General features: G+C 40.4%; 1 protein-coding gene across 10 annotated transcripts in view; it reads right to left on the bottom strand.

The window, feature by feature from the left end:
- Window positions 1-16,562, bottom strand: part of CFAP92 (cilia and flagella associated protein 92 (putative)) — a 226,504-nt gene that overhangs the window by 97,771 nt on the left and 112,171 nt on the right. For 8 of the 10 annotated variants that reach the window (XM_077116383.1, XM_077116381.1, XM_077116384.1 and 5 more), the window contains 2 exons: window positions 6,060-6,964; window positions 288-482 (listed from right to left, as the gene is read on the bottom strand). The exons of 1 other annotated variant lie outside the window; for it this stretch is intronic. In XM_077116383.1, coding sequence (XP_076972498.1) covers window positions 288-482; window positions 6,060-6,964 — 1,100 coding nt within the window. Of the gene's footprint in view, window positions 1-287; window positions 483-6,059; window positions 6,965-16,562 lie in introns of those variants that run through there. One more of the 10 variants, XM_077116391.1, reaches the window with a different exon arrangement.

Below are 16,562 nucleotides of genomic sequence, written 5' to 3'. Positions count from 1 at the left end.
GGGACATGGTAGAGTCATATGACCTGGGTTTGATTAGGTGGTCCTTCTTTCACCTAGGATGTTTCTGAAACTATCTTGAGAAATCATGTGGGAGAGTAGAAAAATCACAGGGCTTTGGAGTCACTCTGAACTGTACTCCCACATGCCTGGTTCAGCTTCTTTGGGCATAAAGGATAATTAATAAATACTGCACCTCCAAGGGCGCCCTTTGCAGATGCTGCAAGGTGGGCCAGGCCTGAGCAGGTGGCCCGCCCTTGAGCCCTAGCGTGGCTGCGGGGAGGCCCCACCTGATCAGGGCCTGGAAAGCATCCCGCGGCACCGTGTTCCGGACGTAGAGCCTGGCATGCTTCATGAGGCATGACAGGGGCTTGAAAAGGTGCACATGGTACAGGATGGTCTCCAGGTCTGCGTAGAGGCGGCGGCGGAACAGGAGCTGGGAGTTGTAGAGAACCTTGCAGTTCTTGTGTTCCGATTTGGGAATCCTGCGAGAGAAGGCCACGTGGAAAGCCTTAAACCAGCTGATTCTCCAAACACTTTGTGTTTATGCCACTTAGTTCAGCTTTAGCAGGTACAGAGAAACTTTTTGTTTACAAACAAACAGAAGGAACACTTTAGAAATAAAGGCTATCTGGTAGACAAAATCTTTTATACCCTGGTTGCCTTTGAAAGGGAGGTTGGCTTACGTTTCACCCCCACCCCTCGCTGCCCCCCTCACCACCCCTCCCTGACACTCACACTTTGCACTCTGACAATACCAACCGGGCAGAGTTTTTAACACACTCTGTGTTTGGCACGTTTATCCCTCTACACCTCGCTGAACCTGGAAAAGTCTGCACTTAACGTTCATACCTTGCGCAGGAATCTGTGTTTTGGGCCATGGAAGTTTTCCTCTTTGTGAATTACCTCTGCAAGTCCTTTGCTCACTCTTCTAGCAGGTTTGGTTTTTTTTTTTCATAGTCTTCTTATTGATTTGAAAACTTTTAAATACACTTAGGATACTAGATTTTTGTCAGTTCTATGCATACTAAATTTTCTTTCTCAGTTTGTGGCTTGTCTTTTTCACAATTTTTATGGTGTTTTGCAATGAATGGAAGTTATTTAATTTTTATGTAGTCAAATGTGTCATTCTTTTCCCTTATTCTTTGTATTTTTGTCTTGCTCAAGAAATCTTTCTCTATCCTGAGGTCATCAATCTGTCTCCTAAAATTTTCAAAAATAGGTTTTTCTGCCAAAATCAGAGTCAAATCAAATAATTATAATCTCATTAATCATACTTTGCCAGTCAGTTTGCTGGTTTTGCTAATGCATTACTGTTATGTAAAATGATGATATTGGGGAAAGCAGGGTAATGGGTGAATGGAAATGTACTATTTTTTTTTAACTTATTGTGAGTGTTTCAAAATGAAAAATTTTTAATTAGGTTTTTAATGCAAATGAAATTGATTTTGTGACTCATGAGAATCAGCAATTTAGGAAACTCTCAGCAAATTAGGAATTGAGTGGAATTTCCTCAACTTAATAAAGGACATCTACAAAAAACCTTACAGCTAACATACTTAACGGGGAAAGACTGAATACCTTCCCAAAAAGATCAGAAACAAGGCAAGAATATCTGCTCTCACCACCATTAAACCAAACAGTACTGGAATTCCTAGCTAACAGTAAAGAAAAAGAAAATAAGGCTTGTATGTTAGAAAGAAAGAAATAAAATTATCCCCATTTTCAGTTGACATAATGGTATTTGTAGAAAATCCCAAGAAATCTACAAAACTAAATAAAACAAAACCTCCTAGAACCAATATGTCAGTTTAGCAAGGTTGCAGGATAGAAGATCAATATACAAATAGCTGTCGTATTTCTGTATATTAGCAATGAGCACATGGAAACTGAAATTAAAAATACAATACCATTGATAACTCAAAAATATTTAGAAAAAATCTAACAAAACATGTATAGGATTTATATGTTGAAAAATACAAATTACTGATTAAAGAAATCAAAGAAGATCTAAATAAAACAAGGGACATACCATGTTCATGGATTGCAAAACTCAAACACAGCAAAGATGTCAGTTCATCCCAAAATGATATACAGGTTTGTCTTAGTTTGCCAGGGCTGCTATAACAAAATATCACAGACTGGTTGGCTTAAACAACAGGAATTTATTGGCTCACAGTTTGGAGGGTTGAAGTCTGAAATCAACATGCCTCTTGGCCATGCATTCTCCCAAAGTCTGTAGCATTCTGGTGGTGGCTTATTTGTAACCTATAACTCAGCCTCTGCCTCTGTCACATAGGGATCTCCTTCTGTCTCTTCCTGTCACTTGTACTTCTGTGTCCAAATTTCCTTTGCTTAGAAGGACTTTGGACATACAAGAATAAGACTCATTCTGATTTAGTTTGGCCTCATTGTAATAGGATCTTCAAAGACCCTATTTACAAATGAGTTTACACTCACAGGATCAGGGGTTAGGGCTTGAACATGTCTTTGTGAGGGGCATAATTCTATCTACCCCAAGGCTTAACACAATTCCTTTAAGTATTCCAGCAAGAAATTTGGGGGGATATAGACAGCTCAACAGGCAAAGGAACTAGAATAGTTAATACAATTTTGAAAAAAAAAAAAAAAGGACAGTGGAAGGAATCACTATACCTGATTATGATTAATTATGTAGTTGCATTAATCAAGATTGAATGGTATTGGTAAAGAGATAGACACAGAGATCAGTGGAACAGACTACAGAACCCAGAAATAGACCTGCACAGTTTTGGCCAACTGAATTTTTAACAAAGGTGCAAAAACAATTCCATAGAAAGAAAGGATAGGATTCAACAAATGGTGATGGAGCAATTGGATATCCATAGACAAATAAAAACAAAACAAATCCCTCAATCCAAACCTCACACTTTATACAAAAATCAACTCAAAATGGATGATAGATTTAAATTACTCTAAAGCCATAAAACTTTCAGAAGAAAACACAGAAGAAAGTCCTAAGGAACTGCTTTGGGAAGAGTTCTTAGACATGATACCAGAAGCAAGAAAAAAGGAAAAAAACTGATAAATTGGATGCTACAGACTGGGAGAAAACATTTGCAAAACACATACTGAAGACTGAATCATGCCCTCCACAAAATACATATTCAAGTCCTAACATCAAGCCCAGAGGATGTGAACCCATTTGTTAAAAGAATCTTTGAAGATGCTATAATTAGTTAAGGTGTGGACTTATTTGTGAATAAGATTTTCAAAGATCCTATTTGGATGTGGCCAAATTGAATCTGGGTGGGCCCTAGTTCATGTGGCTGAAGTCCTTAAATGCAGGGGAAATTAGGATGCAATCAGTCAGCAAAAGCCAGAAGTAAGAAACTAGAGAATGAGGCAAACTTCCATGTGACCAAAGAACCCCAAGGACTGGAGCAAGCCAGAACCGGGACACTGCAGACTCTAGGAGGAAGCATGGCCTGTTCAGACCTTGATTTTGGACTTCTACCTCCAAAGCCTTGAGATAATAAATTCCTGTTGTCTACAGTAGCCTTTGAAAACTAAGACATCGCGTATTTGATAAAGGTCTCTTTTATACATACCACATTGGGTTGAACTGTGTGTACCCTAGCTTGGGCATGTTCTTTGTCTTGTTCTGCATTCTGGTAGATGCAAACCCATTGCAAATAAGATCTTCTCAAGATGTTATTTCAGTTAAGGTGTGGTCCCACTGAATCAGGCTAACCTTTAATCTGGATTACTAGAGTCCTTCATAGGCAGAGTGAATGTCAGATGGAGAGAGCAGCCAGGAGGGGTCACTATGTGCACTGCCATGTGAAAAGCCAAGGACTAAGGATCATTGGCAACCAGCTCCAGAATGCCAGTCTTCAAGGAGAAAACTTGGCCTTTCTGATGCCTTGCTTTTGGACTTCAGCTAGCCTCAAAACCATGAGTCAATAGATTTCCATTGTTTAAGCCAACACATGTGTATTCATTTCAGCAGCCAAGAAACTAAGGCCTATAGAGAATTCTCAAAATTCAACGTTAAAACAACATGTAATCCCAGAAAACAGGCAAAGGTCATGAGGGGACATTTTACCAAAGAGGATATACAGATGGTAAATAAACACATAAAAATATGTTCAACATCACTAGCCATTAGGGAAATGCAAATTAAGAACACAATGCAAATGAAGAACAACTACACACCTTATGGAACAGCTAAAATAAAAAATAGTGAAAATACCAAATGCTGGCAATGGTGTAAAGAAACGATGTCTTATAGGTTGCTGAAGGGAATGTAAAATGCATGGCTACTCTAGAAAATAGTTTGGTGGTTTCTTAAAATACTAAAAGTAATTGTGAGTATAGCAAAAAAAAAAAAGTTATTTTCTATTTCTATATAACTAATTTAGCAGCATTAGTTATATAGAGCATTAGTTATATAGCCCACAGGACAAAAGTCCAGTATGGTGTGACTGGGCCCTCTACTCGTAGTAGACTGAAATCAAGTTGTGACTCAGAGTGAGTTCACCTCTGGATGCTCTTGGGAACATCCACTTCCAAGCTCATTATTGTAGCTTGCAGAATTCAATTCCTTGGGATTGTAGTACTCAGGTCCCCATTTATTTGCTGGCTGTTAGCCAGGGGCCACTCTCAGCTCCTAGAGGAGACCTGTAGTCCTTGACACATGATCCCCCTCAATTTTCAGGACAGTGGTGGTGTATTGAATCCTTGTTCTTTGAATCTCTGAACTCCTCTGTCTCTAATGTCTAGACTAACCAGTGAAAACATTTTGCTTTTAAAGGGATCTCCTAATTAGGTCAGGCCCACCTTCCTATCAGTTGATTTGGGCTCTTAATTAGATCTTGAAAGCCCCTTCAAAGCAGTACCTAGGTTATTGCTTGATTGAATGAGTAGGAGAAGGTATATGTAGCTCAGGATCTAGGAATCTTGGAGGGCATCGTAGAATTATGTCTACCACACTAAATGTACATACACCCTATGGCCATTTATCCCAGGGAAATGGTAACTTCTGCTCACACAAAAAGCTGTAAATGGCTGTTCATAGAAACTTTGTTTGTAATAGTCAGAAACTGGAACCAACCAAAATGCCTCTCAGTAGGTGAGTGGTTAAACTGTGGCACATCCATACCATAGAGTACTACTCAGCAATAAGAGGAATAAACTATTAATACGTATACCTTGGATAGATCTCCAAGACATCATGCTGAGTGGGGGGACAAAAAGCAATCATAAAAGGTCATATTCTTTATGATTCTATTTATGTAATCTTCTTGAACTTTATGTACAAACTTTTGGGGAGACATATATTTTTAGTTCTCTTGTGTATATAACTGTACATAAGGTTATTTTCACCAAGACACAGGGCTGCAGTCCCCTGTCTGGCAGACAGACTGGACTTTTGGTCTCCCTGGGCTTCACAGTTTATAAGTAATGGGGCATCTGAACCCTGAGGACAGACAGGGGCCCTTCAGACTAAAGCAGGGCAACCCTACTTACCCAAATTATGGAAAGGAAAAGAGAATTCCAAAGAATGGAAGGGCTCTTGGCGGCCACCTGCTCCAACCCAGAAGTAGACACTCAAATTGCTTGTACAAGGGCCTCTCTGTGTGGCCCCATCCAGACGTTCACAAAGGCCTCCAGAGAAGGGTAACGTCCTCCAGCCTAGGGAGCCCCTCTTAGCCATATCTTCCTTGGGCTAAGTTGAAAAGTATTTCCTCGTGGTGTCCACCTTAGAGACATACAGAGCATTCTGCTCCCCATCAGCTGCGGTGGCTTTTAAATGTCTGAAGGCAGGACCCATTTTCCTGAACCACCCCCTCTCTTCTATACACCCCTAAATCCTTTACTTCAGCCAAACTCAATCATTTCTTCCTGTTACCAAGTCCAGTTACTGAGCTTTATAACATACCCCAAGAGGAATGGAATTAACATCTCCCTCTCCCTTCAAGGACCCTGAACCTGGGCTTGGCTTTGCAAGATCTCTACACTCACGCGCCATCCAGCCAGGCTCCATCTCTTTCACCCGCCATGCAAAAAGAGCCACTTACTGGCTTTGGTGGCTCTCCCACAGCTGCCTCACACCTTGATCGGCCAAGCCCTCCAGGATGAAGAGGTGGATCTTCCCATCCAGCAGATGGAAGCCGGTGAGCACATCCAGGTCCTGCTGCTCCTGGACCTTCACCCTCATCTTGAAGGCCGACAAGATCTGCTGGACGTTCCTGAGAGGGTAGCCGTCCAGCTTGAGGGCCCTGGCATTGATCGTGGCGACTCCCTTCAGCAGGCTGTGCAGGAGGAAGGTCTTGTCCGAGTCAAACACGAAAATGATACGGCCAAACTGGTTTCCTACCAGGTCTCGACAGGGGGCTTCGGCCCCAGCCCTGAGGGGCACAGCGATATCCACTCGCAGCTTGAGGACAGAGTTGGCCTCCAGGTAGTTGCCAGTGGGCATGGGGCCATGGTGGACACTGTCCGTCGAGACCTGAAACCCCACGGCCTTCCTGCTCCTGGTGTCCCGACCGTGGGCTGTGGGGTTGGGCCTGCAGCTGTGGATGGGGGCAGACAGGTTCAAGTATGTGTGGCCGAGAAGGAGGTCAGCAAAGCTGACCTGGGCCACCCCATAAGGATCCCACATCTTGCTTTGGGTTTCAAAGGGGTTGTTGTCTGTCTGTCTGGGAGAGATGAGGGCCTGGAGGTTGATGCATGAATCCAGAGGGTCCTCCCCAAACAGGGTGGGCTTCCGGGAATACTCCTCTGACTTGCGGTCACGGTCGTGAACTTCCACCACCATGGGAGGCCCCTCCAGATACTCCCTCAGGTCACTGGGGTGCATCGCCCCAAGGAGGATGACATTAATGTCTTGGAAGTAGATGTGGTTTCCGTGGGCCTGGCCCTCAGTCTCATGAACCGGAGTGTCAAGGAACTGGTACCTGCAGTACACTGGTCTGCACAGTCTCTAGGAGAAAGCAAGGCCACGGCAGGTTACCCAACTGCCTCTGGGAAAGCGAGGCTCCTGGTGAGCCCAGATCCCCGTACCACCCCTGCTCCCTGCAGCCCTCTGAATACAAGTTTCCCCATCCACAAAACACCAATGAGAGGGTCTGCCCTGCAAGGTCATTCCCAGGACTGAACGACATCATGTGTGAGAGAGAGCACCAAGGTGGGGCCAGTGCAAGGCAAGGGCACAAGTATTAGTCATTACTGCTTTCCTTCCAAACACTGCATGCCATGAGGACAAGGCCATATCTTTTTCATACTTCTAGTTCCTAGACCAAGTTCAAGGAGGTTGGCAAAGCTGACCTGGGAGACCCTGCAAGGATATCACATCTTGTTTTGGGTTCCAAAGGGGTTATTCTCTGACTTTTGGGAAGGCTCTGCCCAAGGGTAGGCATAGAAAAGATAGAAGTAAGTGTTTTTTTTTTAAAAGGTAATCCAGAGGGTTGGCACAGAACCACCTTTAGCACATTAATAGGTAACCAAAATTCAAACTGCAACAGGGGGAGAAGAAAGACTCAGAGGCATGGAGATTCAGATGGAAAGGAGGGACAAAGTCATGTTGAGGAAGAAAGCAAGCAAGCTGGCATGTTTTAACCTTGGTGCTAAGATTTTATAATCAAAAGCTAACCATTACACAAATTTGTGGCCTGAATTTATACAACAACAATACTTTTTCTTTTGCAGTGAATTTGAGAATTTATTTAAAAGTAATTATAGGTTGGCAGTGCTCGTAGGCCCCCAGGAGAAGCAATTAAAAAGCCTTTCTGGAGAAATCCACTTCCAAACCATACCTCAAAGAATTCCCACAGAGAAAGTTCCATTTAACATGAACGCAAAATAAACATCATAAAGCACCCAAGGCTAAAAGGCACCACTAGCAAAATCAAACACAGAAAGGCTCAAGATACTAGAATGATCAGATATATAAAATAAGCACAAGTGATAGCTTTTTAAAAAGAAAATAGAGTGGGCAGGCGATGGTGGCGCAGTGGCAGAGTTCTCGTCTGCCATGCTGCATGCTGGAGACCTGGGTTTGATTCCAGGTGCCTGCCCATGCAAAAAAGAAAAAAAAAAAAAGTAAAGAGTATTATCCAAGCCAAAAGTATTATACCTCTATTTAATAGAAATGAACAATTTTAAAATGAAATTTTAAAAATACCATTTACAATAGCATGAAAACACAAAAAAGAAATTAAATGAGAGATATGTAAGACCTGTACACTGAAACTACAAAATATTGCAGAGAAATTAAAGATCTAAATAGAGAAATATACCATTCTATTGTCAGTGAAATGCAATATTATTAAGATGTCAATTCTCGTAAAATGAGACAAAGTGTCAATGTAAGATGATACAAAGTGTCAATGTAAAATGAGACAAAGTGTCAATGGCTGAGAGATTCCAAACAGAGTCGAGAGGTTATCCTGGAGGTTATTCTTACGCATTAAGTAGATATCACCTTGTTGTTCAAGATGTAGTGGAGAGGCTGGAGGGAACTGGAGGCTGGAGGGAACTGCCTGAAAATGTAGAGCTGTGTTCCAGTAGCCATTTTTCTTGATGATGATTGAACAATGATATAGCTTTCACAATGAGACTCTGTGAATGTGAAAACCTTATGTCTGATGCTCCTTTTAGCTACTCTATCAACAGAAGAGTAGAACATATGGAATAAAAATAAATAATAGGGGGAACAAATGTTAAAATAAATTCAGTTTGAAATAGTAGTAAATGAAAGCGAGGGGTTGGGGGTATGGTACATATAGTTTTTTTTTCTCTATTATCATTTTATTTCTTTTTCTGTTTTCTTTTTCTTTCTTTTTCTAAATCGATGCAAATGTGCTAAGAAATGATGAATATGCAACTATGAGATGATATTAAGAATTACTGATTATATATGTAGAATGGAATGATTTCTAAATGTTTTGTTTGTTAATTTTTTTTAATTAATAAAAAAAAGATGTCAATTCTCAAATTGTTCTATATATTAAATGCAATCTCAATCAAAATCCTGGAAGGCTTTCCTGGTAGATACTATCATGATGATACTAAGATTTATATAGATATGTAAAGGATCAAGAATAGATAAGACAATCTTGAGGAAAAAGGAAGCAAAGTTAGAGAACTGACATTACCTGATTCCAAGACTTACCATATAGCTAAGGTAGTCAGAACAATGTGGTATTGGCATAAGAATAAACAAAAGATATCAATGAATTAGAGTAAAGAGTCCATAGAGAAACCAACACTTAAAGATCAACTGATTGTCAATAAGAACACTACAGTAATTCAGTGGGGACAACCTCTAACTTATACCATATGCAGAAAATTAATTCTAGATGAGTTATAGACTAAACCTAAAAGCTAAAATTATAAACATAGGAGAATAACTTTGTTAACATGGAATGGGCACAAAGATTTCTTTGACAAGACACAAAAAAGTACAAACCACAACTGAAAATGTTGATTAATTAGATTCTTTCAAAAACATTATTAAGAAAATTCAAGTCAAGCTCCAGATAGGGAGAAAATATTTAAAATAAGTACAATACACAGGACTTGTGTCCAGAACATAAAAAATATACATTCTTGGAAAAAGATATTTTACACAAACAACAATCAGGAAAAGAGAGGGGGCAGATATACTAATATCCGACCAATGAGACTTCATATGTAACATTTAAAAGAGACAAAGAAGGACACTATACATTAATAAAATGAACAGTTCATTAAGGAGACATAACATTCATAAACACTTATGCCCCAAACCAGAGTGCTCCAAAATATATGAGGCACACACTGACAACACTGAAGGGAGAAGGAGACACCCCTACAATAACAGTTGGAGACTTCGATATACCACTTTCATCAATGGATAGAACACTGAGACAGAGGATCAGTAAGGAAACAGAGATTTTAAATAGCATGATAAATGAACTAGACTTAACTGAGATTTACAGAATATTACACCTTACAACAGCAGGATACACATTTTTCTCAAATGCTCATGGATCATTCCCCAGGATAGACCATATGCTGGGTCACAAAGCAAGTCTCAAGTCTCAATAAATTTAAAAAGATGGAAATTATCCAAAACTCTACCTTGGACCACACAATGAATGAAGGTGGAAATAAATAACAGGTGGAAGGTCAGAAAAATTCACAAATATATGGCAACTAAACAACACACTCTTAAGTAGCCAGTGGGTCAAGGAAGATTACAGGTGAAAGCAGTAAATAGATCCAGGAAAAAGAAAATGAAAACGCAACATATCAAAACTTATGGGATGCAGTAGAGGCAGTGCTGAGAGGGAAAATTATTACCCTAAAGGCCTATATTAAAAAAGAAGAGTGACATTTTCATTAGCTGTAAGGGAAAAGCAGATCAAGTTTACGAGATACCATCTCACACCTATAAGAATGGCTGCTATTAAACAGGAAACTACAAATGTTGGAGAGGATGTGGAGAAATTGGGACACTTACACACTGCTGGTGGGAATGTACAATGGTACAGCCACTTTGGAAGACAGTTTGGCGGTTCCTTAGAAAACTAAATATTGGGTTGCCCTATGACCTGGTAATAGCACTACTCTGTATATATCCAGAAGAGCTGAAAGCAGTGACACAAACAGACATTTGTACACCGAAGTTTATAGCACATTATTCACATTCACCAAAAGATGGAAACAACCCATGTACCCATCAACAGATGAGTAGACTAACAAAATGTGGTATATACATACAATAGAATATTATGCAGCAGTAAGACAAAATGACGTCCTAAAGCACATGGCAAGGTGGATTATTCTTGAGCACATAATGCTGAGTGAAATAAGCCAACACAAAAGGATAGATACTGTATGATTCCACTTTTATGACCATGGTAATGGTAAAATCAGAGGTTCATAATACAGAATATGGGTGACCTAGAGATACACGGAAGCTAGAGGTGGGTGAACGGTTAGCTAATGAGGTTGAACTTAAATGTAAGAGAATAAAGAGAAGTAAAGGTGGTTCACTAGTGGGTCTATAAGTAACATTACCATATTGAAGGTGAATATGATTGAAAGGGGTTGTATAGACTCATGTGTCCCTCGGATTAACACTACAAATATAGCTAAGCCCTTGCATGAACTACTGCAAAGGTATGAATCTTGTACAAAGAGTGTTTAAGTTCGGGGCATGGGGGAGAACTGCTGTGCAAGCTGTGGGCTCTGTTTAACAGGAAAACATCAACAGTACCACAACAACACCAGGGGTAAATAATGGGGGGAGCGACAAGAGTTAGGGGAATATTTGGATTTTGTATTTGGTGAGGGTGTGTTTATTGGTTACCTTTCTCTTGGGAACAATGAAATTATCTAAAAATTGAGAGTGTTGACTTTGGACATTACGCTTGTTGCCCACTGAATGGAGGTGGCTGAGGGATGCACTGATGGAGAAGTAAATGGCGAACAATGGTGTATACACATGATTGAATACTGAGCTGCTACAAAAAGGAACAAAGTTATGAGGCATACAACATTGTGAATGAACCTGTGGGACATTTGGTGAGGCAAAATAAGCCAGAAACAAAAGAGCAAATATTGTACTGTCTCATTTAGAAAAGACTTACAAGAAAACAGGGGCCTACCTAGATTGTAAGCTCCTTTAGCAGTCACATTTAGTCTACAGTGGTAGTTGTTATTTCTGGATTTTGAGAAGCTGTTTTATATATGTATAAACTGTGTTTAGAGATAAGAACAAAACTGATCAGGTCAGGATTAAGGTAATTCAGAATACAGGGGTAAGGAAGACATGGTCTACGGTTTAGAACCTCAGCTACTCTTTGAGACCAAAGGAAGAAAGTTTATTTTGTCCAGAACCTAAATTTTCTGTAGTACATAATCTAACTCAACCTGTGTTGATTGATCATTTAAACAATCCAAACACAGGGAGCCCAGAAGAATGAGGGCTGTTAATCCTGTATAGTTTAATGCAATGCTTGGATACATCCCACAGTATATTAAGCAGATAATAAAAAGTATTGGCAAAGTCTTTTGCGGGATGAAGAAAAAATATGGAACTACTAAGCTTTACCACTGGGGAAACCCCTGATACTGTCTCAAACATTAGGGACACCCAAATCAACAGGCCAAGCCCTTGATCTTGAGGCTTGTGCTTGCAAAGCTTATATATGTAGCAGAGAAGCTTAGTCTACCTATAAGTATGCCTAGGAGTTACTTTCAGAGGAAGTTTCAGAGGAACTTTTGTTGCTCAGATGTGGCCTCTCTCTCTCTAAGCCCAACTCTGCAAGTGAAATCATTGCCCTCCCCGCTTCATGGGACATGACATCCAGGGGAGAAAGTCTCCTTGGTGACATGGGAGATGAATCCCAGGATGAGCCTGGCCCAGGCACCACCGTGGGATCAACAATTACATCCTGACCAAACGGGGGGAAAGAAGCATAACAAATAAGGTGTCAATGGCTGAGAGAGTTCAAATAGAGTCAAGACGCTACACTGGAGGTCACTCTTACGCAAGCTTCAGTTAGACATTGCCATCTATCATAACTTGCCAAATCCCAACCAAAACCATTCCAGCCAATCCTAAAGAACGTCTAGGGCATTACAAAGATTTTACAAAGATTCCATGCACTAGAGTAACTTTCCAGAAAACTACAACCTCCAGATGGGTCCTTGAAGAGATAAATCCTGAAACCTAGAGGGTCCAGCCTCTCCAGAACATCAGCTAGTTCCATCCTCTACCCCATATTATTGACGGCCCCTTCCAACATGAAAAAGTTAGACTGGACATAGCCTAAATACTCCTAAAGAGTGGGAGAAAGATCAAAGGGGATGTAGGGTTTAACAAAATGAGTATGATTGCTGAATCATTACATTTGATATTTCTTTTAATCTCCAGTATCTTAAAGATGGTAGAAGCAAAAACCTTAAACTGTGGAATTGTAACCCATACCAAACTCTGAAATCTGTTCTACAACTAATTGTTGTGGTGTGCTTTCAAATTTATTGCTTTTTTGTATGTATGTTACTTTTCACAAAAAAGAAAAAGGTGATTGTGATGATAAATGCTAAGCTATATGATGATATTGTGAACCACTGGTTGTACACTTTGGATTATTTGGTATGTGGATATATAATATATATCAATTAAAAACAAATAATTAAAAAAGAAGATCCAGCAAAAATCGAGGAATTAATAGCTCACTTGGAAGAACCAGAGAACAAACAGCAAACTAATCCCAAAGCAAACAGAAGAAAGAAATAACAAAGCTTAAAGCAGAAAGAAATGAAATTGAGAACATGAAAACAATAGACAGAATCAACAAAACAAGAAGTTGGGTTTTTGAGAAAAATCAGTAAAATTGATGGACCCTTAGCTAGATTGATGAGGGCGAGAGAGAGAGAGAGAGAGAGAGAAAGAGGGATACAAACAAAGCCAGAAATGGGAGAGAGGACATAACTACTGGCCCCACAGAAATAAAGGAAATAATGAAAGGATACTATGAAAATTAGATGCTAAAAAACTAGACAATGCAGCCAAAATGGACAACTTCCTAGAAAAGCGTGAGCAGTCAACATTGACTTAAGAATAGATGACCTCAACGAACCAACCACTAGTTAAAAGATTGAACCAGTCATCAAGAAGCTTCAATCTTGTGGAGACAGGCCTATTGTTTGGGTAAGACCTTTTGATTAGATGGAGGTGTGACCCCACCATTAAAGGTGGGTCTTAATTAGTTTACTGGAGTCCTTAAAAGAGCTCAAGGAAGAGACAAAGAGCTCAGAGACGACCTAGAGAGCAGATGCGTAGGCACGGACATTTTGGAGATGCCGAAGGAAAGACCCCCAGCAGAAGCCAGAAGGACCCACGGGAGCTGAGAGAGCCATTTGAAACCTGCCCAGGAGGACCAGCAGACAACGCCATGTGTCTTCCCATGTGACAGAGGGACCCGGACGCTGCCTTAAGCATCCTCCGAGAAGGTATCCCCTTATTGATGCCTTAAACTTGGACATTTTTATGGCCTTAGCACTGCAAACCTGTAACTTAATTAATCCCCTTTGTTAAAGCCAATCCATTTCTGGCATATTTCATTTCAACAGTGTTAGCAAACCAGAACAGTTGGATTGTATGATGTGTGAATACAACTACTTAAAAACAAGAAGAGAGATACAAGTGCTGGAGAAAATGTGAACAGAGAGGTGTACCTGTTCGCTGTTGGCAGGGAAGCTGAGAGATGCTTCCCCTGTGGAGGGCAGTGTGGTAGCTCCACAGGAGGCTGGGGGTGGGGCTGCCATAAGATCCTGCAACCCTGTAGTTAGGTGTATACTCAAAGGAACTATGAGCAGGACACTAATGGACATCTGCACACTGGTGTTTGCAATTTGCAATGGATGGACTTGGCCTAAGGGTGCATCAACTGAAGAATGGAAGGGGGAACTGTGGTGTAAACACACAATGGACTACTGAGTGGCTGCAAGAAGGAATGAAGTCTTGAGGCAAGCAACTAGGTGAATAAGCATGAAGACAGTAAATTGAGTGAATTAAGCCAGAAATGAAAAGACAAATGCTGTAATGCCTCACTAATGCAGACTAACTGTAATGTGGAAATCAGGAGAACTGATGTCGAGAGCATAGGTTACCAGGTGAGGGCCTATTATAGAGGTTCTCAGATTGTAAGCCCTTATAGCACTCATATCTATTCCAGAATGGTAACTGTTATTCATAAATTCTGAGACTCCGAGCTCTTTGTGTATAACCTGACCTTACCATGGAACTTTGGGTATTTGTGTGATACCCGAGATTCAGAGCTAGAGCTCCGCAGCTGGGAAAGTTAGCATCACCCCATACAGCAACTATTATAAACACTGAAAAAGTGATCAGGCTTAAATTAGACATATGAATGAAGCTGATCTGGTAGGATTCAAGGTTAATCAGACTAAAGGGTAAAATAATATTGACTGTATTAAAACTTCAACTTTTGTTTGAGACCAAAGGAAAGGATGTTTATTTGGTGCAAAATTTATATTTTTGGTAGCACACTAAGTTTATGGTCACCTTATCTGAACCCCATAATTACATGAAACCTTGAATAGAAAGTGAGATCTTGTTGGTTGATACAGGTTGGTGTAATGCCCCGATACATTTCAGAGTAATCTGGGCAGAAAGTTAAAAAGTATTTGCAAAGTTCCCTTCAGGAACTAGGGAAAAGGTAGAAATATTAAACTTCTTCACCTGGGTAAGACCTGATATTCTCACAAACCCTGAGGACTGCCAATCTAATGGGCTAGGCCCTTGATCTCAGGGCTTGCCCTTATGAAAGTTATTACCACAAAGAAACTAAGCCTATTTATGATTATGCCTCTTTAGTTGCTCAGAAGTGGCCTCTCTCTAAGCCAACTCTGCAGGTGAACCCACTGCCCTCCTTGCTATGTGGGATATGACTCCCAGGGGTGTAAACCTCCCTTCCAACCTGTGTCATGACTTCCAGGGAAGAGCAGGCCCTGGAAATGTGAGTGTGAGAAAGACTTCTTGACCAAAAGGAGGAAGAGAGAAATGAGACAAAATAAAGTTTCCGTGGCTGAGAGATTTCAAACAGAGTTGAGAGGTCATGCTGGAGGTTATTCTTATGCAATATATAGATATCCTTTTTCAGTTTTTGGTGTATTGCTAGAGGGAAATACCTGGAACTGTTGAACTATAATCCAATAGCCTAGATTTTTAAAGATGATTGAACAACCATAGAGCTTTTAAGGTGTGTCCATGTGATTGTGAAAAAACCCTGTGACTAACATTCCCTTTATCCAGTGTATGGACAGAGGAGTAAGAAAATAAAGGCAAAAAAACAATGGGGGACAAGGGTTACGGGATGTTTTGAAGGCTCTTCTTTACTTTCATTTTTTTTAAAAGTTTTTTTGGGTAGGGCAGTGCAGTGGTGGCTCAGAGGCAAGAATTCTTGCCTGCCGAGCCAGAGACCCGGGTTTGATTCCCAGAGCCTGCTCATGCAATAAAAAAAAAAAAAAATAGATTGTGATGATGAATGCATAGCTATATGATGATACCATGAACCACTGATTATACGCTCACTTTGGATGATTATAAGATATGTGAATATATAAAACATCTCTATAAAAAGAAAAAACAGCCTGGTATTGGCACAAATATAGACATATAGATCAATAGAACTGAATTGAGAGTTCAGAAATAGACCCTCAAATCTATGTACAGCTAATTTTTGACAAGGCCCCCAAATCCATTGAATGGGACAGAATAGTCTCATCAATAAATGGGGCTGGGGAAACTGGATAGCCATATCCAAAGGAATGATAAAGGGCCCCTGCCCCACATCCTATACGAAAATCAACTCAAAATGGATAAAGACATAAATATAAGAGCCAGCACCATAAAACTCTTAGAACAAAATATAGGAAAACATCTTCAAGACGTAGTGATAGGAGGTAGCTTCTTAGACCTTAACCTGAAGCATAAGCAGAGAAAGAAAAATTAAATAAATGGGGACTTCTCAAGGTTGAACACTTCTGTGCTTCAAAGGCTT

Source organism: Tamandua tetradactyla, chromosome 9 (assembly GCF_023851605.1).
Source record: "Tamandua tetradactyla isolate mTamTet1 chromosome 9, mTamTet1.pri, whole genome shotgun sequence".
Classification (NCBI taxonomy): Eukaryota; Metazoa; Chordata; class Mammalia; order Pilosa; family Myrmecophagidae; genus Tamandua; species Tamandua tetradactyla.
This window is presented reverse-complemented; position numbering and strand designations above follow the sequence as displayed.